At 39.6% G+C, this 25,255-nt stretch overlaps 1 protein-coding gene across 7 annotated transcripts in view; it reads left to right on the forward strand.

The window, feature by feature from the left end:
• Window positions 1-25,255, forward strand: part of RBP1 (retinol binding protein 1) — a 139,551-nt gene that overhangs the window by 39,790 nt on the left and 74,506 nt on the right. For 5 of the 7 annotated variants that reach the window (XM_054984227.1, XM_054984228.1, XM_054984223.1 and 2 more), the window contains 3 exons: window positions 5,052-5,192; window positions 17,424-17,607; window positions 25,112-25,221. In XM_054984227.1, the coding sequence (XP_054840202.1) occupies window positions 5,084-5,192; window positions 17,424-17,607; window positions 25,112-25,221 (403 nt within the window). In that variant the 5' untranslated portion in view covers window positions 5,052-5,083. Of the gene's footprint in view, window positions 1-5,051; window positions 5,193-17,423; window positions 17,608-25,111; window positions 25,235-25,255 lie in introns of all 7 variants that reach the window. The other 2 variants (XM_054984229.1, XM_054984230.1) reach the window with 2 other exon arrangements.

Here is a 25,255-nt window from a genome sequence, read left to right on the forward strand (position 1 = left end):
AGAAGTCCTGATTAATAGTCTGAGGGTAAAATAAAGGGAGGCACTTCTTTCTATGGTTGCCATTGTTTCTAGTGAACATCATGAGATTATGTGGAATTATACCAAAGGCTGCCACTTCTCTGCTGGTTCTTAGCCTTTGTGTTGTTTATGGCAGAAAACCCATGTGACTTGCACCGAAGAAATAGTCTTAGTTACCAAGATAGTATAGAAGCCAAATTACATGTGTCAATGTCCTCATGTCCACCACAGGGACATGATCACCATTTAAAGTGCTTTAAAAATGCTGTGAGGGACTCATCCTGATCAGGCATGCAGTGTGACAGGCCGAGGCTCTCTTGTTCTTTCCCCCTGCCAGCATCTTTTCAACTGCTGAAACAGCCATGACAGGGCAGCATTTTGTCACTTAAAAAGGCGCAGTGGGGAAAACAAGAATGCCTTAGCCTGATGCGCTGCAAGCCCACTTTCATGCATTTTAAAATCACTTTAAAATGGTGGCACCATTCCCATTGCAGAAGAGGGAATGGCCTCACATCTAGTTCAACCCTCAGTTTTCAGTTCCTAGCAGTTTACTTTATTGTGTTGGTTCTTGACACTATTCATATTCATGCTAATATGTGAATCTTGTGCTGTGGCCTAGCCCAAATACTAAAGGTCCTGCTATTAGAGTAGAAACACATGTAAATGTGGTTGTGGCTAGGGTATTGCTTTGTAGAATGTCAGGAGTTGTGTAGGTGCATGTATTTATGTATGTATTTACTGAGTAGATTTTCATATTGTTTTAGTCAGAGAGCTGTCTTGTGTCTACATTGTCATGGTGGGCGTATTATCAGAGCCTATCAAAAGAATGAAGTATTTTCTGCTTGGATGCAGTAAACCTTACAGCTGTGTATCTTTCTCTGATCATGCTTTACTACACATCTTTCTTTAAAATACAAAGCCAGTTATAAAATGGTTGTCCTGAGGGTAAGTTCATTTCAAGGCCTGAATTTTACTAGACGTTTTCGTAATGGAAAGTCACACTCCATGTTTCAAATGAGCACTTTTGGCAGATGCATATATCTTCCGAATAAGATAACTGTACTGAAAAGAAACTAAACACAGGTTGTTCCCTTGATCACTAAGCAGTATAGCAGCACATCACTTTCAATGTACAAAGAACATTTAAAAGAGCAGTTGTTATTTTCAAATAAACCGTTAGACTGTAACCTTTCTTTAAAATAATTGTTGCATTAAAAAAATGTAGTAGGCGAAGTAGACTTCAATCAGACTTGCCATGTGGTAAGTGTCTGCACAACCAGTGTAAAATATTTCTCCGTGAATTAAGATTTTTGCTTCATCTTGAATAAAATAATCCATAGGATCTCATGTTCATGTTGTTTTGCCACACTTCTTTCTACCATAGGGGATTCCTGTGTGTATTTTCTCCGTGTTTTATTGTATTTTTAATGGGATAATGTATTTTAATGCAATTTTTATTGATTGATGTTACCCGCTTTGAGCCCACTTGTGAGGAGCGCGTGTTATAAATGTAATAAATTAATTAATTAAAAAAGAGCAGCTTGCAGAATGGGGATTTTTATTGGGGAAACAGCAGAGGAAGAAAGACATTTGTAATATTGTATGGCTCTGTGTGTGTGTGTGTGTGTGAGTGATATTGTAGTCTAGTAAAAAAACATTCACCGTTTCAAAAATTTAAAAATTATAGTTGCCAACTTTATAAGCCAGATACCATACATTTGCTTGAAGCTTCATCCATTGAAATGTGAGACAAGTCAGCTGCTTAGCCTATCATGCCTTTCCTTCCCCTCCCCTCCTCCCAGCTCTCCAGCAGTCCTCCAGGCACTTGAAATGCTGTTCATCACATAGTTTGGTTCTGTCTCTGTGGCTAAAATGTTAATGGTTCATCAACCATCATCCAAATCAAGGGATGACTCCTGTTAAAAATGAGTTGCCATCCAGGAATCTATACTGTTGCTGTTTGACCATTATTTTGAAATCTAGAGTGCTGAAATCCTACAGTTCTTTTTTCTTTCTTCTGTTCCTTATGCACGAGAGTGGGGAAGTATACTTTGCTGAACTGTGTTCCATTTTCTGCATGTTTTGTAGAGCAAAATTATTAATGGATCACTTGTTTTAATAAGGACAATTGTTAGAAAGCAAATTCAGTGAGGTTTCTTTCAGAGACTAAACAATATATTCAGCGTTTATAACTGTGGTGTTAGTAGGTTTATTTGTGATGAAAAAGTGTAAATTAGCTTACATTTAAATCTAAGCAAGGTTTGCTGATTTGATTTTGTTTCACTTGCCTTCAAGCCTGGTAGTGAGGATTTTTTCAGGACTTTCCTTAATGTCCCTTAATATACACTGTTTATTGTTAGAGATGCAGTAAATAAATGCTTTATCATGCATTCTTAATTAGGCAGTCATCAGTTTACAGCCTTTCAACCAGAATTTTCTCAACATGAGATAAAATGCACACATTTCTTTATTTGTTGAGTATTTTTGTTAGATTGCAATTGAAGCGACAGCTGCATTAGAAATAAAGCATTTGGGTTCCTTGGTCTATTTGCTCAGGTGCAGTTGGGCCTGATGACACATTGTTTTTCTTACAGGACAATTTTACCATGCACTTGAAAATTTGGCTCTGATTGGTGGTCCCCCCCCTTAACATTTAAGTACAACAATTTATCTCGTACTGTTACTTGCAGAATGTCATTCTTCTCAGGCTGAAATCTAGTGAAAATGGCATACTTTTTCCCTCTCATTCTTGAGTACTACTAAAGAAACTTTCTCAGGGGAAAAATAAATCGACCATCCTTGACCTTAAATACAGAAATTGTATTTTACCATCTCAAAATATCAGATATGTGTTTAAGGTTTCCCTAGTAATAGATTTCCCTTGAGAGCTCTAAGTTTTTATCCCTCTTTCTCTATGTTACTATATTATTCAATTTTCTGAAAAATAGCGTTTCATATTAAAAGGTTTGATGGATATCTCATTTGCATACATTGTCACACAAAGTACGTGCATTAGACATACACTACGTGTATTTCTTCCAAAATGACAACTATAACCAGTGTCAAAGTTCCAGTCTATCAAGCACTCATCACATGAATAAACAAGACTATGTCATAGGCCAGTAATCCCCAACATGGTGCCCATCAGCGCCATGGCATCCGCTGATGGATTTCCTGGAGTGTACTCACCTAGAGTATTTCTTCCATAAAGCAAATAGCCAGCCCTAACTTTCCTCTACTTCATTGGATTAGAAGGTGTTTTAGAAGAATCCAGGAGACGTCATATTTGTGTCTGCAGTGGGAATACAGAAACATCTGTCTCCATCACAGAAGGATCCTTGGCTTGCAATCTCCCAACTTTTCATGATATGCTCCAGTACCCTAGGGCAGCTATTTTGTGGCCACTCCCCATTCACAAAATTCTGAAAGCACCTGCAGACTCAACAAGATTGGAATGTCCTGTTAGATTCCTGGAAGTTGGCCTTTGAATTCACTTCATCTTTTGGTTTGGTAGCATGATAAAAGAGTAAATATGGGGCCAAAGTGCATCCCAACAGTGGCCGAAGTCAAACCCAGTGATTTTTACCATGTGTTAACCTTTAACATGACATTTCATTTAACGTTTAGTGTGACCACTTATGATAGTTAGCTACATTTGGTGAGTCTTCATCCCAGCAGCAGGCAGAGTACAGTTTCAGGGACACTGATAATGGGTTGTAGCTGAAGCATCTGGAATGTTTACGTAGACCCTGATTGTCATCACAAACTATCATAAGTCTGAAATAATGTCATAAATACTCTTTAAAGAAATGTAGAATGATTTTCTGGACTTTGGACCAAAATGCTTAGTAGGAGGCAGATTAAATGGGAGTTGAAATGGAAGCCAGTGCCATTTTGTTTCACCATATATACTGGCAACAGCTTTTGCAAACATAAATCATTGGCTGGTTTTGAAAACATTTATTGTGAACATCCTCAACCAGGACTGTAGGTAATGGAAATGTATGTAAATACATTTTTATGTAAATGCTCTACTAAATACAGAGTATAATTATAATTTGCTATATCAAAAATTTGATTTCTAAAAGCCCTTTTGTACAGCATTTGATATTGTATTTTATTGTGGCTTTTATTCTGTGCAGTAAACTACCTCTTCACACATTACGGAGTATACAGGCTGGGTCTGGGGTCTTCATCTTGTGCTAGATGTAACACAGTCACACATAACATCTGTTAGTTCACCACCCATCCCATGGATTTTAGTGAGGAAAGGACAATTGTCACTGGTTTTTTAAATAAATTAATCCTGATTTTATATGCTACCTGTTTTATATTGTGATATAATCCACTCTGAGCCTGCTCTACAGGGAGAGCGGAATATAAATATAATAAAATTAAAAATCAAATAAGTTTCAAGTTCTTCTTAGGTTCTACCTGCATGGTGCCCAATTATGATCATGATCAAACACATGTGAAGAATAACTTCACCCGCCCCCCGCCCACCATACTATTTTCCTAGACTGAAACAGGCCTGGAAGTGTACTCTTGGGGAAACCAACAAATGTAGCAGTGACTATATGAGTTTCCCCAAATAGCACCCCCTTGGGACTCAGATTGGGAGAATAGTACAAGGAGGAAGTAGATTCTCCGCTTGCACTGCGGTCCTGATCCCACTTGAGCACCACACATAAGGGGATTGAGGAGAACCTGCCACTCAAGGGCGATTGTGTTATGTATGGCACAGGGTGGGAAGGGAACCCCAGATTCTGTGTGTTGAAGTGTCCACTTCAAAATTAAATAAACTTGAAGAAATGTGTTATCCAGCTGCTGCTACTTTTTTTTTTAACTCTGACATCATTTGAAAGGTGTAATTCCCCCTTTAGTGCTAATGGCATGCCTTCTGTAGGCCTGTTGTAATGTTACAGTGATAGCCTCTTCTGAAAACGTAGATCTGTTATTTATAATTTTGAGGAAAAGATTGAGAAAGCTGTTTGCTGGATCAGCTATTTTAACTCTTATTTTTCCCTCTTCAGGTGAGTTGTGTTGTTGGTGATTGCTTGCCAAGATGAAGCATCTGACACCCCTCACCCTCCTTGCCTGTGGCTCCTTTAACCCCATCACAAACATGCACATGCGTTTATTTGAACTGGCAAGAGATCACTTTCATCAAGCAGGTCAGTGAAATCAGCATTGCTATGCTGGGATGAAGAACTGTTGGGAACTTTGAAATTTAGCTTCATTTTATTCTACTACAACACATTCCTTATTCTTGCTAATTAAGTTCAAGACTTAGATCAGATATTTCACAGCATGCTGAATAGAAATTTTGCACCTTTATCACCTCCTGTTGAGTTAAAGCACAAAATATGGAGATATAAAATAGAATGTTCACACCATTACAGTGAAGTTTTGTCAGCAGTTTAGGGGAATTGTTTCAGAGCAGAGGAAAGGAGCTTTTTAGTCTTTTTGAAAGTCCTATTTTCTCTTCCACACCATCCTACAGACACATATGTGTACATACATAGGCAGCAAAAGAAAACAGGAAAGATGCATGTGCCTTCTGTATACCCTTGTTGTGGAGAGGGTCATCAAGTAATAGCTGAGTTATGGTGAACCCTGCTGGGAATTTCCAGGCAAGAGACTAACAGAGGTAGTTCACCATTGCCTGCCTCTGCAACCCTGGTCTTTGTTGGCAGTCCCCCATCCAATTACTAACCAAGGTTGGTCCTGCTTAGCTTCAGAGATCTAACCAGATCAGGCTTGCCCAGGCTTATATCTCCTTCTCCTTTTCTCTTCCGTGCTGGTGGGCTTCTTTTATATATACTCTGCTTTTCTCCCTGTGGCAAGGCCCAAAGCAACTTTATCATTTTTCCCTCCTCCATTCTATCCTCACAACAATCCTGTGAGTTAAGTTAGGCTGAGAATGTCTAGTCATCCAGCAAGCTTTCATAGCAAAATGAAGATTTCAACCTGGGTCTCCCAGGTCTGAGTCTGATACTTTAACCACTATACCAACTGGTGCAGTGCTTGTGTTCAGGACACAGGTAGGAGCATGGGATGAGTGCACATATTTTCGCTTAATGTTCTGTTACACTGCCAGTGTGCACAGGAAATAGGAGGAGGGAACAGGGCTGTGTTGAGCCATACCTGAACCTCATGGGGTGCATGAATCAAGGCTATTCACTCTAGGGCTTTATTTTGCTACTGGTTTGTATATAATTTTGTTCATTCTAATCTTTTTTTCATTTTCGCTAACCTAAGCACAACATTTTATTCTCTCTCTATCTTTACCAAGGAACCTTGTCTGCTTGCATTAAGTGAATTTCTCTTTTTTTATTCACACCAATAGGCAAGTCTTATGAAGCCACATCCTAAATACAATAGATATGTCTATACTCAGTGAATTGCTATGAGAATAATGCACCCTTTTGTATTTTATTATTACTCATCTGAAATCTTATTTAACTTTTTATGACTTGTCATGCATGGTTAGGTTCCCCCCCTCATAACGTGATTCAATTCCTTGTTCTACAAGTACCTTTTAGTACTATGCTAATGGTGCCAAATACCTTATCTCAGTCTGCTAATGCTAATGCTCTCAGATGTTCATGATTGCTGCTATTTTGCACTGCTTCCTAGAATTTAAGCATGGTCAGAGATGATATATCTTCTCTTATTTTTCTTGTTGATTTAAAATTTTGCAATAACCTTCTAATAAATTTTCCATTAAGTCAGTATTTTTCTATAGAATGTTTCATTGTTCACAGTAAGATGAATTGGAGTGTAAGATAGGTAGATCTCAAGTAAAGGGAAAGATACAGAAGCAATAAGTTACTCACCTAGTGCCCAGTGTTATATACATATAAAATACACAACTATATCTTCTTTCTTGGCATTACTTATTTTAGTTCCCAGTAGTCCTGGAGGTAGACAATTAGACAAGGCTTTGCATTTTTGGCCTCTAGTGGATCTTAGGGTAATCTTCATACACTCATAAGTAGGTGATTTCTAGAGGAGGGGCTATTGGGAAGTAAATTATGTTTGCTAATATTATCAGTAACATCTGGCTGGCCACTGTTGGAAACAAAATTAATTTGCAATTTTCTCTGTTCTAATATATCTAATCAACTTCAGAAAGATAGGTATAGCTCCCAAATCATCATACCCCATATTTTTGTCACCTGGGTGCAGATCTCAGATTAGTTTAGCAGACACTCTCTAATAAATCTAGGAACCATGCATGTTTGCTTCAAATTCCCCTTCAGACCCTACCATATTAGTGACAAGTACTATAAGCTTATAGGGGTTGCTCTATTCTTTTCTTTTTCTTCTATCGTGAGACATCCACACAACATCCATGGAGTGTGCCTTATAAACTCATTATTTTGTCATCTATCTCTGGATGGAGAAAAGGAAACCTTGGAGATTAGTCTGTGCATCAATAATAATGTTCAGTTTCTTATCAGATTAAAAAAAAATCTCAAGATGCATTTGCATCCCAGTCTTACAAGTTTGTGCTTGCACACCAGTTATATGTGAATAGTGTTCCATCCTTGTTCATTCATTTCATCCTTGTACAGAGATTGTAACGGCAGCCCATCTTTATAATTTATTTGCTTGCAGAGCAACTTGTGGGGTAAGCTGTAAGACTCAGATGTGAAAGCATTCTACGTTTAAAAAAAACCCTAAAACTATGATTCCAGTGTTTTGGAAGGGAAGTGCAAGCACAGCAATATAATTCTTCATTGAGGTGTTTAAAAACTGCAGGTTGATGGCTTGTGGTTGTTGGATAGGAGGGGCTATCAGATCCCTGAGCAGACTTGATTAGAGAACAGGAAAGGGGAAGATTAGATGGGTGTGAATGAGATAACTCAGGAGCTCCTAGAAGACCTCTTGTGTCCAAAGTTTTTGTACATCTCCGGGGCGTGGGGCTGCTGGCTAGTCTTGCCTCATGACTCACATTCCAGTTTTCCAACTTCTGCTGAGTTGGGGTCCATTCAGCCTGGCCAGACAGTATTTTTGTGCTTAAAGCACACAAGGATAGGGGTTTATGATACAGCCATATTCATTTGGTGTGAGGGAGGGTTTGACTGCTAGTAAAAGTAGTTCATTATATTGTCCTGGATTTACTTCAGTTATTTAGTTAAGAACAGTATGATTTAGGAAAATTTTATCCAGGTCTTTCTCTCCGTTTTTTAAGTTTAAAAAATTATTATGAATACTTTGGCATATTTGCTGTCATTTTACCTTCTTTGGCAAAGGAGCAGTTTTGAGACTTGGAATACTACAAAACTATTAATGTTCAGTATATACTAATGTTTGTGTGTTGGAAATTACAACCAATCCTACACAGCATAGCTATTAGCTACACACTTCAGTTTCATATGAATGCATTTTTGGCCCATCAAAAACATGGAAATAGTCTTCCAGCATCTCATGTAGATAAAGGCATGTATGTGTGGGTCTGGCCAATGCCTGAGAACCCAGTATACGCTGCTGCTGTCAGCTTTTTGAAAAATGAAAAGATGCAAATATAAATCAGTGAACTAAAGAAAAGAACCCAGTACTTTATGCATAACAGCAGACTCAAAACAGTTCAAAGTTTGTTCTATCTTTGCTTTCTCTTCATGCCTTTTATTTTTTGCTTCTAAAAAAAGTAGTTGTTTAAAAATAGCTGTGGGTGGAAGAGCTTGGATGATGTTACTTGCACCCTTTAGTAACAGTCACTAACAAAAGAATAATCTGTTCTTTTCCATTGATGAGTAAACTACATGATAACTGTAATATACTAATTTAATTAAATATATTATGTATACAAGGTAATAAGTGAACTCCTGCTCCATTTACTTAAACCCTTTTTACACTGCCTTTGTAAACTGTTTTGGCTAGTGGTTGCTAGTGGTTTTTTGTGCCATTTCAGACACAACTGATTGGCTACCAGTTGCTCTGCTCATGGATTTTTTAAAAAACTTTTCAGACCTGTTTGTAGTGTGAGGTTGAGCCATTTTTAAAAAAAATGTTTTCCCTTTCTCAAGTTTCCAGTGTGTTTCCCATTCATTGCGGAGTACTTTTTAAAATTTCCATAGCTGTCCTGCTCTCTACAGGCTGGCTGGGTCTGGGCTTCTCTGGAGTTAGAACTAACTAAAGGAGACAACTCTGGAGTGAAGCTGCAAGCTTGGCTGGGTAGACTTGAGAGTGTTGACTGGAACTTGGAGCTGGGAGACAGGGAGTTGGAGCATAGAGCTTGAACCTAGTGAACTGGTTGATGCAGCAAGACAGCCGTCCAAATTTCAGCCTAAATAATCTAGATGCTAATCAAGCTCAGCTGCTCTTACTGGCAAGCGTTGAAGCTCTTGAGGCTCCACTGTGCTCTGGCCAGGATCCTGCAAGGAAATACCACTCTCAGCAGTGTGTTCTGGATTTGTAGGAAGGGGACAAATGACCAGTCTAGCATTTCATCCCATTTGTGCCACCTCAGCTTGGGCCTTCTTCTACTACCATTCCTGTTGAGTGGGGAAAGGTTCTGGGGGGCTACAAGCCCAGGATCAAACCCTGAAGTCTAACAGCTACCTCCAGTGTTGGTGGCACAGTCTCTCTTACAGGCTCTAGTAAGGTGGCTTCTGGTGCTGCTGGTTCGTCCTATGCAGGCACCTTTGCAGTGCTGGGCCTTCCCTGGTCCTGCCGATCCTCCTCAGTCACTGACCTGGACTCCTCAGTCTCCTCCCCTGAGGACTCTGAGTCAGAGTCACTAAGCCAGTCAGGCGGGGTTATGGCTATAGCGCTTCCAACAGCACTGCCTTTTCCTCCCCGCTCATTTTCAGCAATGGTTTTATTTAAACATGTGTAGCTTAGCACTGTAGCATAGTAGTTAGAGGTGTAGCAGGTTCTCTGAAGTTCTAGCTTTCATTTTTGTAAAAAGGAAGTCTCTAGCCTCTTCTCTTGCAGAGATATGCCTTTTCCCTTATATCTCCTCAAGGGAAGGTACCAGAGACTTACTTTTTAAAAAAAAATTAAAGCTAGGAACTCAGAGAATCTGCTATGTATAGCATTATAGCACTATATCGATATTTTTGTGCTGATTTTTTTAAAAAATGTAGATTCCAGGTGGTGCGGGAGGTGGGAATTAGCAACTTCCAGCAACAGAAAAAGTGGCACTGTTTGAAGTGGCCACAGCAAGTCACATATGGTTTGTAAACAAATACAAGTGTTGTTTGAAACCACCATCTGTATGAACCGGGACCCCCAACTCCTACCCCTGGGCGCTGATCACAGCCAACCCAGAGACTAGGCAGAAGGAAAGTTCCTGTTTTTTGTGAGTCTTTTCAGTCCCTGGGTTCTCTCTGAGGTTGTACCTATGTGCACCTCATTAATTCAGACACAGGCTTAAATAGAACTTCCATTTATTGATTACAGAGTGCTGCTGAGCATAAAGCACTTGGGTTCAGGCAAAGACACCAAACAAATATCCTGTCTATTGTTTAGCTATATTCTGCCTAATTAAAACTCATAAAGCTTGAAATCTATGCATCTCTGAATAGCTCTTAGTTTGTTGTTTCTCACCAGTCTTACTTAGCAGGTATGCCCTCTTCCATACCACGCAGCTCGGGCATGCTGAAGCACCTTGGAGCATGCAACCTGCAGCTTCTCTCTTACGTGATGGTGAAGGAAAGAGAGTTAGAGAAGGGAACCAGGTATGCTGGGAAGTCATCTTTTCAGGACTCCAGGCATCACCCTACCAACCAACAGCCAATCAAGGCCTACCTGTCTAATTAGCATTTACAGCCATGTGAAAACAGGGAAGTGAAGACAGGAGCTGTGAAAGCCAGCCTCCCAAGATCAGATCGCTAGGGAAAAAACTGGCTTACAGGTGTTAGAATCAGCAGAGGCCCAGCACATTTTTTGAGCCAGGTCAAAGCCTGGGCCAGTGAACACTTATACACTGAATGAAAGTCCAGCCATTTTTTGTAAACTTCTGGCCTTCATTCTGCAGTTCCTTGCACTGCCCCATATCACTTTACATGAACTCAGGATAGCAACAGAGAATAACGTGGTTAACACGGAAATGTGAAAGAGGCTATAGTTGGAAAAAAAATATTTACTACTTCATCCAGGTAGTTCAATATAACTATATTGTTGAAGTATTTTGAGTTTCACTATTGTGAGTTTCTCCAAGGAATATTACCTCTAATTTGTGAGTTTAAGTAAAATCATTAACATTTCTTTAAAATGAGGGTGTCTTATCTGCTACTTAAAAATATGCACATTCACATACCACCTGAGAACATATTAGAATACTGAATATTGCAATTAACTAATAAGGTTCTAGGAGCCTCTAAATGTATTCATTCTCCCTCAAAAAGGGGGGGTGGCTTTGAGGGGATGGTAGAATTATCAAGCTAAGGTTCTGTTTAAAAAAAGGATGGATGGATAAGTCAAAATGTGCCGTGTAATTGTAGTGACACAAATTCTGCAAAAAGCTTTCGAAAGAAAAAAAGTTCCAGTTAGAAAGGAGTTGGGCTAGGGCAATGAGAAGGAAGATGGGTAGAGCCAGACTTCTGTTCAGATCAGTAAAGAAAGGTTGTGAGATACAAGCTGTTAGGGAAACAGTGCGGGAAATGAATGCTAAAGTGGTAAGTCAAAGCAAAGATAACGTACTTCTGACTTTAATGTCAATAGCAAATCATGGAAAAATTGTGACTGCTGATAACACATATATAGAGAAAGATGTATTATCTTTCTCTTTTATAAATTACAGCGGGCTGGCTATCTGCAAGAAAATGGTGAATGGCCATCTGGTGAAAATGACTGGAGGCTGGTTCTGCGTAAATGTATCCTAAGGGACCAGCCCTCTCCTAGTGCACACCAAACCACCTGGGCGACTTCTTTGTGCCCCAGGCAGTGTTTGCTTGTCCTGTTGCTGTTTTATCATTAGACACTCAATGACATGATACAATTCAGAAGTACTCGGTGCAGAGTCACTTGTCCAGTTGTGTACTCTTTTTAAAGACCATTCTACTTGGAACATATATGTAGCCAGCTATCTACTGCTTGCCTGTAGAAATAAGGTCCTTTTCAGCAGCAAATTGCCATTTAATTCTCATTAACAGATCTTGAATGCATAGTTAAGGTCTGCAATATGTGGTAGAGATGGGAAGAGTAAATGCTGTTTAATACAATTTTTCTTTTTATTGTTGGGGATTACAACATATTTAAACCAACAGCTACATAACAGGAAAGGAAATGTCGGATCCCAGGTGCCAGGTTAGTGTCAGATTTAATTAATGTCACAGCAGTTGCTGGCATGAGTTTAACTTTGATTTTCCATTACAGAATGAGAGTTGGGAAAATTAAATACTGCACGATAAGATATTTTCATGTAATCTAGAGGAAAGGTTAGAGAGTAATCTGTGATAATTCTCTTTAAACCTGCAATAGTGCCATCTTCAAACCTCTGGAGCTTAGGGGATGCAGCAAGACATAAAAAATATACACTCATTATACTTTCTTTTTTACTCTTGGCATTAATCAAACAAATCCACATAATGTGAAGACAAACAGGAGCTATATATGTAAAATCTTGAGAACTGCCCAGCGGACTCCTTTACTTTGCCTTTACTGTGCACATAGGACATGATCCAGCAGGGGTCTGGGAAAGGCAAGACATAACTGCATGCTGGATCTGTACTAGTCACAGTCTGCACAATGAGCACTACTTGTTTGATGTTCTTAGCATTAAGCATTAGTCTGATCATTAGACTGAATCCCAAAGACTGTAACGTGACAGGAGCAGCATTTCTGTTGCATACTGGCCACTCTGGTTCTAGAAACCAGCATCTCAAGAGGAACATACTCTGTATAGGATGCAGTCCTTGCCTTCTCAGAGCCTCTGGAAATACAGGCTGGTGATTCCCCTAAGGACTACAGACTTCCTTCCTAATTAGGATGCCTCTCATTATGTTACTAATACCCTCCTCCCTTCCACAAAAGGGTGCTTGTACTGTGGAGTATCTGATGCAGGGAGGGAGTTCACAATCTGTAGAGTAGTTGAATCACCAGCCGGCAGTCACAGAGATTGGGGGAGGGGGCGGGGCTTGATAGCATCTTATATGTTGCATGTGTGCCTATGTGCTCAAATAGGCCAGGAATTTCTTCTTGAGAAGTACAGAGAATGCCCCTCTTAATGTACAGTCTTCTTGTTTATAAAGGTTTTTGATGACTTGAGTGTGAGAGGACAGCACACTTCTACTTTTTAAAACTATTAGTAATTTATTCATTTGTATGGCAGTTCTGTTGTTTTAATGGCTTCTGTTGATTCTAATGTCATTTGATTGCTTTCATTTTGATACACTGGAAGCTGCTTTGGCTGGAAAAAGCAACTGGGCTGAGAGCATAGCATGAAACGTTGGGAAATCAATCAGTCAGTCAATTGTTGCCTGGGGAATGTTTCCAAGTAGTGAAACTCTTGCGCAGAGCCAGTTTGGTGTAGTGGTTAAGAGTGTCGGGACTCTAATCTGGAGAACCTGCTTTGATTCCCCACTCCTCCACTTGAAGCTAGCTGGGTGACCTTGGGTCAATCACAGCTCTTCCAGAGCTCTCTCAGCCCCACTCACCTCACAGGGTGTTTGTTGTGGGGATAATAATAACATACTTTGTAAACTGCTGTGAGTGAATGTTAAGTTGCCCTGAAGGGCAGTATATAAATCGAATGTTGTTATTAAAGCAAATGTTATTATGTTCGGCCTTCTAATTTTGTTCTAGGCTTCCAGATTTTATTGTGGTGGTAAGGGTAGAAGCAACAGATAACTGGTTTTTACACTGCTGCAGTAAATTTGAAGGAGACCTTACTTTGAAAGCCACAACCTTTAGATTTTACACATCTCTTGCATTCAGGATAGTTAATTTTATTTTTAAAATGGATAAAGAATCAACATACAAAGTTCATGGATGTTTGTCTCTCAGCCACAGGCTGCTAGCGGGAATGTTATTTTTTAACTTTAATTTGAAGCCAGTATGACCTGCAGACATTGGTCAGCAATAAACATGATGCTATTTTATGGCCTCACTTCAGGTTTGCACTTTAATAGAATGTGCAGACCGTTCTAGTAGTGTAAGTCTGAAGTGACCCATAAATTTCTTCGGAGTACTGTAGAGTACCCATTGCTGGAACCTACTAAAATAGATTAGAAAAATAATATGTCATGGGTGCTTTATGCATGATTGTTCCTGCTTCCAAAATACATTAGATAATATTTTAAAGCTTCTTCTTGTCCTAAAATTCCAGTGAATTTGAAAGCAAACATTTGACTGTTAGGCCAAGAGAACATATAATGACACGGCTGCCTCATTATGAAAGGGCGAGGAGGGGAGCTCATGTTAGGCAGTGTAGGATTCCTTTCTGTGATTTTTTTTATCAGGTCCTGGCAGAATTGTCAATTTGTTAATAATAAAGGAGGCCATGTTCTCCAGTTTGAAAGATATGAGCAGGGCTGTTAATGATAGGATGCTCTGGGGGTCTTTCATTCATAGGATCACCATGTTGGAATCAACTTCGTGGTGTGCACGCATGCATGCACACACAACATCATATAATTTCAACTCTCTTAAAAGCTATTGTCCACCTTCAGCTTAAAAGACAGAACTAGATCAATAGAAGCTAGACAGATAATATGGATATCACACAACAAACAGTATGGGATTTAAACAAGATGCTTAGATTTCAAAGTCTTGATGATGGGAAGAGGTAAATTCCAGGAAGTCCACATTAGGAAGTGCCTAGCTGCTTATCAAACTTGAGCATTTTGTCAGTGGCTTTAAACCAGGAGTCTCATGGGCCATAATCTAGTGAGTTATCTCAGAAATAAATCATGCTGGCCAACACGGCATTAACAAACCATGCCTAGTCATCTGTTCTTGCCTTGCCAACAGAGCCTGCTGCACTCAAGTGGGACATGTCACTAAATTGCATTCCATCCTGATTCCATGGCCCTAGTCTGTTTCTGATATATTTAATATTTATCACTGAAAAACTCTCACAAGTGAAATTAAGCATATGGCTAAATTGAATGGTGGCAGATTTCTCTGTTTAAACCTAGCTGTGCCAGAATCCAACTAGCTTTTTCACTCAATATCACCTTATTCCTGGGTTTACTACAGCCCCCATCCCACATAGTTTTTCTCCATGTAGGTCCCATGATCCTCAGCATAACTCTTTGGACGCTCAGTGAAGACTCCCTACTTCCTTTCTCAACAGGGAAAAGCTGGTGGGATCCAACCCATATATTGCAAAGGCAGGTAGATGGTCTGATTCTTTATATCAAAAAGACAATGCTAATGAGAAGTGTAGAACCTCCCTTGCATTTATGGTTTAGCCTTCTGTATCCCCTTTTCTTTGAGGGTTATTTTACAAGCCAAGCTGATGTTTGGTATTGAAAATTAATATGAAAGTTCTGGTTGCTTTTTTCCTGTTGTACTAGAAAGCATCTGTGTAGCGTTCTTTACAGCTCTCCATTAAAATGTATATCTGAAGTCTGTTAATCATGAGAAACTTTAAAGCTCTCATTACTGAAATCTATTAACAATAGGTTAATGGTGGCGGTATTCATAACTTAGTGGTAGACCGCAGAGTACATACTTTACATGCTTAAAGTTTCAGGTTCATGCCTTGGCATCTCTTTTTAATATTATCTCATGTAGTAGGTCAATAAAATATTTCAGTTCCAGACCCTGGAGTGCTTCTGCCAATCAGGGAAGGCAACATTGGGCTAGATAGACAACAGACCTGACTCTGGGTTTTTTCCCCTTTAAAAAGAGGTGCCAACACTCATGATGTAATCCCCTCTCAGCCCAAGTCCCAAATGCTCAAGAGGAGCCTGTACCAGCACATGCCCCCTGAAAAAAGGCCCTGGTCTGATTCATGATGACCTAACCATACAATTCATTTCCTTTTGTTCTCCCCATCTATGTACCATCCTGTTGCCATTGACAAGACATTTGCTGGGAGTTTTATGCATGGAGTTTAATTCTCCGGCATGGGTCTGATTTGGATGAGAGAGAGCATCCTCCTTTTACCATTTCCTAACCTGAAACAGCCCTGGGGATCTCCTGTTTGCCCTGCTGAGGAAACTTATGTATAGGGTTGCCAGCCCCCAGGTGGGGACTGGACATCTCCTGGAATTACAACTGGTCTCCAGCTGACAGAGATCTGCTGCTTTAGAAGGTGGACTCTATTGCATTGTACCTCACCGAGCTCCCTCCCTTCCCCAAACCCCACCATCTACAGGCTCCACCTTCAAATCTCCAAGTGTGAGTTGGCAACCCTAATGGATAGGCTACATGTACGTTTACATATAACTAAGTGGCTCCCCAATGCTCTTCCAGGTCTTCCCCCTCTCCTTGTGGTCCTGATCAATATCAGCCCTGCACACACATGGAAATTAAGTTCCCCGCATGGAACTCCCAGTGCACGTCTGGTTGACAGGAACTGGGTGTGTGTGAGGACAATATAATATATAGTTAGCCTGTCGTCATATGGCAGCTCCAAATGTTCAACATAAGTAGTTCTCTAAGTCTGATGTTTTGTACCTTGATGTAGATAGTTGCTGCTATTGGTCCAAGAGAATATGTTGCTAGACTTTTTCAGTTTAGCATAAAGACATGTGAAACAGATGGAGCTAAATTTTGTCTTCCTGCAGCCTTACTTTGCTATTTGTACTTGAATACATGTTATGATTGTGAAAAGAAGAGCTTGTTAGCTTTTCCAAAACTTGGTTGAGAAGAGTTTATATCACTGATGATTTCACTATACATTTGAAAGATAATTTCATTAATATGGTCAATCATGTGGACAGAGATCTGGGTAACAGATAAGCTCAGTTAAAGATATTTTGCTATAGCATTCAGGTTTTGGTTTAAAGTACCTTTGTCAGCCATCTTCCTCCTAGACTGTACTGATTTACTTTACCTTGTGCTGATGTATAGAGTTGCAGAAAACATTACAGAAACATGCCATTGTTCCTTTAGCATGAGGATGAGACATAATAATCTTATTAAGTGGTATGCATCAGATGCTTAGAAATAAACGTTGGTCAATTAAAACATTCATCAGACTAGCTGTTTTAAAGTGGTTCTGTTACAGTTAATTGAACTAAAAATCCATTAACCTTATCTTCAGTCTGTCTGATTTTATGCTTTATAGATGAAAAATGTTTCTCTTTGCAGGAGGTTTTATGCTTATCCACTTTTCCTTTTAGTACTATCTAATGGAGTTAATGCTTCAATAATATAACTTGGAACAGTTTAATCATAGAGGAGAATGAACAGTACTTATTATTGTTTACGTAACTTGAAGTTTCTCATTTATCACAGTTACAAAGGATATATAAGATATTGATTTTTTCCCTACTAAGGAAAGTACCAGGTGACTGAAGGTATAATTTCACCTGTTAATGATAAATATGGAAAGCAAGGATTGGCTTCCGCAAAGCATCGGCTAGAAATGGCTCGGCTTGCTCTAGAGACATCGGAGTGGATCAGAGTGGACCCTTGGGAGAGTGAGCAGGAGCAATGGAGTGAGACTGTAAAGGTGCTAAGGTACTGATACGGCATTTTAGTTGTTATGTGTGAGACTCCAAAAAATGATAGAATAGATTGGAAAGGGATGTGTATTTTGAATATTTGACCTGGGGCTATGATTGAGATTTTGAAATGTGCAGGTGCAAACTCAAGAAAATTACACATGTTCTATATTACCTTACATTTTCCAAAGTCTGTTTTTTCCAGCTTGGATATCATTTTGTGACAAAGTCTGGAAAATGTAGAGTGAACAAACTATTGGAGATTGGCTGCAGAGGCCAGCAACATGGGTAAAGAACAAAGAGGTTTATTATATGGAAACTTGTTCTCTTGTCTACAAAATCAAGATTTTAGCCTATGATTTCATCCTGGTTTGGAATCTGTGTTCATAGGCAAGAGAACACAGCATAGTTTGTTGTTTTGTCTGAACTGAATGTTACAACCAACTGTAGTTTGTTGGGTATCAGGAACCTGTCAGCGACTGAACTGCTGAATCCCCTGAACAGGCAAAATTGTAGAACAGTAGGATGGCAAAAGAGTTCTTTTATCATTTATGGACCATTTTAGGTTAGTGTTAGGTTAGGCAAAATGTAAGATGTGCCTTACAAGCCCCAGGAACCAGGTATTGCTAAAGAAAGGAGGGAAGTAGAGGAAAGAAGATAACTCTTCCTTGTAATCTTCTTGGTCAAGACTGTGGAAATAAGGAATGTTATGTCCTGTTTAAAACACTAACATGCCAAAAGAGCGACCACAAGGGCTCAGTTAAACTGTTTCCTGTGCCACCTCTACATGAAGCAAGTTTTTCATGCACAGCAACTTGCAATATGGACTGGGTCATTTGGATTCACAGCATTGTGAACCTTCAGAGGGAAGATCCTTTGATCTCTGAGCACTCAGGTGAACAACATTTTTAACTACCAAATAGATTAACTTCAAAGATAAGTTCAGTCATCTATCCTTGTGATGCCATCCACCACCTTGCAAACGAAGGCTCCAGAGAAGTGCATTTCTGCTCATACCAACGGCTTTATAATAAATCATTGATCTCCCAAAATTTAAGTTATTCTATCTAAAAATACCTTCTGAACTGGGTTTTTCATCCCCAACTTTTTTGGTTGTAGGTGTACATGAGAAGAATCCCGCTAGATGACACCAGTAGTCCATCTAGTCCAGCATCCTGTTTTTCATAGTGGGCAACCATTTGCCCTGGAGGGCCAGTATAGAGGCCAAGGCCCTCCCCGATGTTATCTCCTAGCACTGTTCTTCAGAGGATTTATTTCTGTGGATGCGGTGGTTCCCTTTAGCTATCATGACTAGCAGATATTGATGTAACTATCCTTTTCAAGTCTTCTATTCTTTGATTACTCATTGAGTAATAAAGTTCTTTGTTTCATCTTGTCTGAATCTATTTCCCATCAACTTCATTGTGTGCTCTCATGTTTTAATACTGTGTGAGAAGGAGAAAAACTTCAGTTTCTCCACACTCTGCATAATTTTATGGTCCCCTATTATGTTCGCCTTTTATCTTTCTTCCAAAAAGCCCCAAAGTCTTTAGCCTTTCTTTAGAGAAAAGGTGCTCCATGGTGCCAGGATTATACTGCCAGCCCCTTAATCATTTTGGCCTACTGCCTTCTGCTCTTTTTCCAACTCTGAGATATTGTTTGTGAGATACAGCAGGAGCCAGAACTATACTCAGTATTCTAAATGAGGTCACACCATAGATCTCTAGAAGGACATCACAATATTTCCTATTTTCAGGCCCTTTCTTAATAATAATAAATCCAGCCACAACAGGTTGCTACACAGCCATACAACGCACAATGGCTTGGATCCAAAGGAAATTCCCACAGGTCCCCCCTCCCACTACAGCCACAAATGCCCCTGAAATGCTGCTTCTCGGGGACCCCAGGAACAGCATGAGAGGAGAGTCAAGAGGTCTGCCATGGGAGAGGGGAAATCAGCAAAAAATCAACCCCTCTTTTGTCTGTAAAAATCTTCCGCCTGTGTCTAAGCCAATATGCGGTATTGGTGACAAAACCTCACAACATATTAACAACCTAATTGTTGAGTTCCAGTGAAAGCTATGGCTCTTCGTTTCTTGTTCCTGTCTAGTCAGCCATGTTAGCAAAGTTCTCCTTTTTATCCTCCACTCCCCCTTTTTCCTGACACACACTGTTAACTTTTCTGTGATTTTCTGTTTCTCATGCCAAATCCCATGGTGCTTTCTGGGATGGTAACTCAAACAGTCTGAAGTCCCACCTTGGCTTTTTGTCATAAGGAAAATTTCTTTATCATTATCAAAAATGCTTTAGGATGGGTGTACAAATGTATTTCAAGTTTCTGTATTCCAGCAGGCCAAAACTCGAGGGGTGTGTCGAATCTCATTAGATCACAGACAAAGCATATGCCTCAAGGATGTTTTTCATCTGACATTTCAACAAAACAACTATGCAACTTTAAAGTATAACCCAGTATAACCCATGTAGTTATAAGGCAAGGAGGCTTTTATTTTTATATATATATACATATATACATACATACATACATACATATATATATATATATATATATTAAAGAGAAAAAGTATAATACATAATGAATATACATTTACAGTTAAGCCGTGTATCTGTTAAAGAGAAAAAACAATTACATCAAGGAAGTCAGTACAAACCATAAAACCCCAAATCCTTAAGTAAATGTAAGGTTTAAAACACGGTTAGGTTTATACACTAAAACCCCTCCCCTTTCAATGACAACCATACAAAAACAACAACACTATAACATTTTTTAAAAGACATGATTATACTTTGTCTTGGTATTTGCTATTACAGTACATTATAAATATTGACCATTTTTTCAATTAATTTATCAGTTTGAAAATTACAGCTTTTTTACACCATGGTAAATTAGGCAGCAATGCAGAGATGCTTTTATATCAGTATTATAAAAGGTGGTTGATTGACTTTGTTCCAGTAAAAGACTATGCACAGAAGAGCTGCTATAATTAAATCCAAAACAATCTTCAAATCTACCTCCTGATCTCTGTTTTTCAGATGGTCCAGGTAGGCTATCTGAGGATCCAGTGGAAGGATCCCTGATTAATCATAATATCTTCTTCCAGAAATATAATTGAGCAACAATAGAATATGTGCAAGATGTCTACATTAGAGCTCTGGCACCATTAACAAATATTTAATGCTCGGTTGTATATACAACTTAATGTATAAGGCATAAAGTATCATGGAAGTTAGGTAGCACATATAGTAAAAGCACAATGATGATTTGATTACGTAAGCATACTTTTCTTGGGTTATGAAATATCCCTGCCTGGGTCTAAGATGTCCCTTTCACTTTCTGCAATACTGTAAAACTGGCTTAATAAAGTCCAGTGTCAATTTCCAGTTCAAATTATGGTTGTCACCTGTGTGCAATGTCAGACTGTGTTCTGGCTGAAGAATCACACCAGACACTTGTTTGGGTTAGGAATGGCCACAACTTTATTGATTACAGCTAGATGGAGCATTGGCCTGGCATCTGGGCACGGATCCCCGTTGGCATCGGGGGGCCCCACTGCTGACCGATGCATCTCCTGCCAGCCTCCCGCTGGCACACATGGCACACATTGTTCCGTTGCCCTGCCTGGCGACTCTCGCTTCAGATCTGTCGGGGTGAGCAGTCCCGCAGGACCAGTTGAAGCCTGTTTATTTAATAACTGTGAAGCCAGCAATTACACATCCCTACATACAGACTAGAGTTAGCCTGCATTCTCCCCTAGATAAGTTGATCACTGCTGCATATAACAGGGTCCCTCTATGCTTCTGAGACTCGTTTAGCTAGCTGCTATGGTTGTGAGAGTGCCTAGAGACATTGAACAATGATTTTAAATCCATCCACATAATAACACCAAGTCTACTTTCAATGTTATTGTTTTAAGAGACAAGAGCAGTTTCAGCATGGTTGGCTAGAATCTTCACTTGAGGGAGAGTTTTTGTAAAATGAAAGTTTGCCTTCTCTTGGCTGATATAAACTAGGCCAATACAAGATAGCAGTACGTCCATTTTTAATTTTTTTAAAAAATTGAAAGCCCCATATGGAACATTCTAAGTTACGTAGTTGTTTAAATTAAATGTTAGGAAGTAAACATTACAATTTAAATCCTTCAAAATATTCCTAATAAAACACTGTGTTATTGAAGGTGGTTTCACAAAGCACTAATACTTTCCCTATTAATAGTGAGACATACAAAAGCCAGTCTTGATGGATATATTCTTAAACTTTGTCTCCTGTAGTAGGAATAAATCAAGCTTTTCTGAGGAGCTGATCTTGAAGGAGGTCAAACTCTAATATACTGGGGTGATGGAATGCTCTCTATCTGATCTGCCATTCTTCAGTTTTGACTGTGCTCTTCCATGATTGAAGACAGAAGGCATACAAGTGCAGTTAGACAAGGCAAACTGTGGGAGCTGATGGAAAAATATGAAGGGCCATATGAAAAGAAAAGAAATGTTGAGCAAGAATAGCAGAATTTCAAGTCTGTGATTTTTTTTGAAGGGTTAAAAAAAATGTAATGTCAGTGTCATTGAAAGAGAAGGAAAACCTTGTTGAACAAACACACATAAAGCATCAATGAAATCAAATAAAAAACTGCTTTGGAGTTAATTAAAAGCATAAAAGCCGTAAGCTCTAACCAACTGTATCTAGTAGGGTTGGATGAACGTAGGATAAGAGGGAATCACAGTAAACAGAGTCTGTCACGGTGGAGACATGGCAAACCATGTGCTCCAAATGCAAAAAGACCATTTCATTACTGTGAAAATGGTAAGCCTGTAATGTAGGGTTATTGCTATGTGATCCATAGGATAGATCTAAAAGAACACTTGGTCTTGTACATTCGCCACCCCTCTGTATTGTAATAGCAGGCCCTGTTACTGGGTAGTATCTGAGGTACAGCAAGTAGCTTGTGGGTCTAGGATTTTGTCAGTGGGAGCAGACCTTGCTGATTCGCAGGATGAAGGTCAAGACAGCTGTTTTTAGTAGGGCTATTAGTAGGGCTATCGCTCTCTAAGAGTTGAATCAACAACCTGCTGGGCTTTTGTCAGAAGTTGTAACGGTTCTCTGCTTTTTTATGATTCGTTTTTAAGTTTAATGAAATAGTAGAACCAATCTACTATTTCCAATCATGTAACAGTAGTATTTTAACTTGAACTTCTTCAGTTGGAAAGACAAACACAACCCCTAGAAATACATTTCAATAAATCAGGAAAATTACATTTTTCACATTTTAACTGAACAAACACAAAGTCAACCAAGTTCTCAACCTTAAGGAGCCAATAGGCATAGTCCTTATGCTAGGCTTACATAACATTGTTTCAAGATGTTGAATGCAAGGAACGACATGTTCACTGTTCTAGTTTACTAACCCAGCTTCCAGATGTGTCAGTTGCATTTCAGTATAAGAGTCTTATACTGCATTCTCTCTGAGTCTTTCTGCATGAGACATCTTACATGGGGATGCTCAAGTGTAGGGAGACACAATGTTAGCTGGGAAGTGTAGTTTAAATTCACCTCTTTAAATGAGGGTCGTTTAAAAGGCCAGATCTGGGAGATATCACTCCTCAGAGGGTTTGTTAATTTTATCTTCACCTCCCCAAAGGGGAGGTGAAATTGACAGAGCCATAGATGAAGACGTAGATGAAATTAAAAACGTCGGGGAGACGTAGATGAAATTAAAAAACCCTCTGAGGAGTGATCTCCGCCAGCTCTGTCTTTTTAAACTACCCTCATGTAGAGAGGTGAAATTGAGAGAGCCTTCAGCTCTGTCTTTTTAAGCTACACTTCCCAGCTAACATTGTGTCTCTTTGTTATGGGGTGGGTGGGGATGCTATGAAGAGCATGTCACTATTTATTCCATCTTTGAACTATTGGGAGGTATCATCATATCAAGCCAAATTATGTCTACCTTGCACATCTTATATAATGGCTGCCTATAGTGGACTAAATTTAATCCTTTGTTTCTGATATTTACAGCCTTGATTAGCACAAGTCCCTGCTTCTGTGGTCTTATCATGGGAACTATCCAGTTAATGACTCCATCTTCTGTTTGGGATATATGGGGATTCAAATCCTCCATGGTTCTTGAATATGCAATTAGAAGGCAAAGATTCAGTGCACTATCACACAGCTCAGTCTAAAGACAGAATTGTAGAGCGATGAGAAACATCACCAAGGAGGCCTTGCACAAATAGGTCAAGATAGACCAGGTAGTAAGTATCCTAGGGTTGCCAGGTCCTTATACCCTCCCAGTGGGGGTGGGGGGAACCTGGCACTTGCCTTGTGTCTGTCCTGTGCCCATCTTCGGCGCTTGCGTGATGTCACTTCCAGAAGTGACATCATTGTGCTGACTAAAGGAGCACTCCAACACTCCACGTGGGGCTGATTCGGCCTGAAGTAAGAGGTCACTCCTGCAGCTGGCGCAACAATGTCACTTCTGGAAGTGATGTCATCGTGCGCCCCAGGAGCATGTGCACCATGTGTATTCCCAGGTGTCTGCCACTGGCAAACGACCTTCGGGGGCTTGCAGGTCAGCAGGCAATAGGGCAAACCCTTGGGAGTTTGCCTGCCAGTGGCAGGCACCTGGGAACACTATTGTATCCTGACACACCTATAACAGTACCTGAATCAGGCTTGCTTATCTGTATGACTGGTTACAAACTTATGCTTTATTTGCTGTGCCATTTCTGTATCCAACAGAAGCCCGTTCGAAGGGGGCATCTTCAGCTGGCAGATGTTGGCAGTTGGTTTTGATGTGCTTCTCCCCCTTCTGTCTTTTTCCATTCTCTGTTTTAAAACGTTTGTCTTGGTTTACTTTTTTTTTTTGCGGCTTGGATCCAAAGAACTGTGCAGCTACTTTTGCATGCTTAAGGGAGTTTTCGACATATTATTTAAACAGCAGACCCCCTGCTGCAAGGCAAACCTCTTTTGAAACTAGAGAGTTTCAAAAGCAAAAGTATGATACGCTGTGGGTGTCTACTATTCAAAAGAAAAAAGGTCAACAAATCCTCTGGACAATCCTAAAGTAGGTCTTTGGATCACAGCCAATTCATCTTCTGCTTTCTGTTTTCTCTTATTTCCCTTTTAAAAATTAGTTTTCTTTTTTTTAAAGATTGCATTGCAGGTTGCTATGTAAATGCCTGAGGTTTTTATTACACATCATTGTTCTGGGTAAAGCTCAAGTGCAACAAAAGATACTGTTCGACCGACATTGTATATGCTAGAGTGTAAAAGGTAACGTGATAAAAAAGAAAATAACAGTCAATCGAAGATGCTCACATTAGGCAAGAATGCTAGCTACCATTGACACAAATCCTACAGTGTTCACAATTAATGTAACAGTTTCTTCAACCACGTAATTAAACCCTTGTGCGCAAAAGCCGATTGAGTTTTAGGAACTGAAAGTGCAAGATAATCACTTTGTGTGTCTTTGAGAGGCTTAACTTACACAGAGCTTTTTATTTTAACACAGGCATCATTATAAAGAATTACTTAAATCACACTGTATCAGGAGACTGCCTGGGAAAAACAATTGGCCCATAGAAAAAGCTGCTGGGGCATCACTGGCTTCATCGCTTACAGGTTTGTTCAGGCTGTAAGTAGCATTCCTTGTTTG

Source organism: Eublepharis macularius, chromosome 6 (assembly GCF_028583425.1).
Source record: "Eublepharis macularius isolate TG4126 chromosome 6, MPM_Emac_v1.0, whole genome shotgun sequence".
NCBI lineage: Eukaryota > Metazoa > Chordata > Lepidosauria > Squamata > Eublepharidae > Eublepharis > Eublepharis macularius.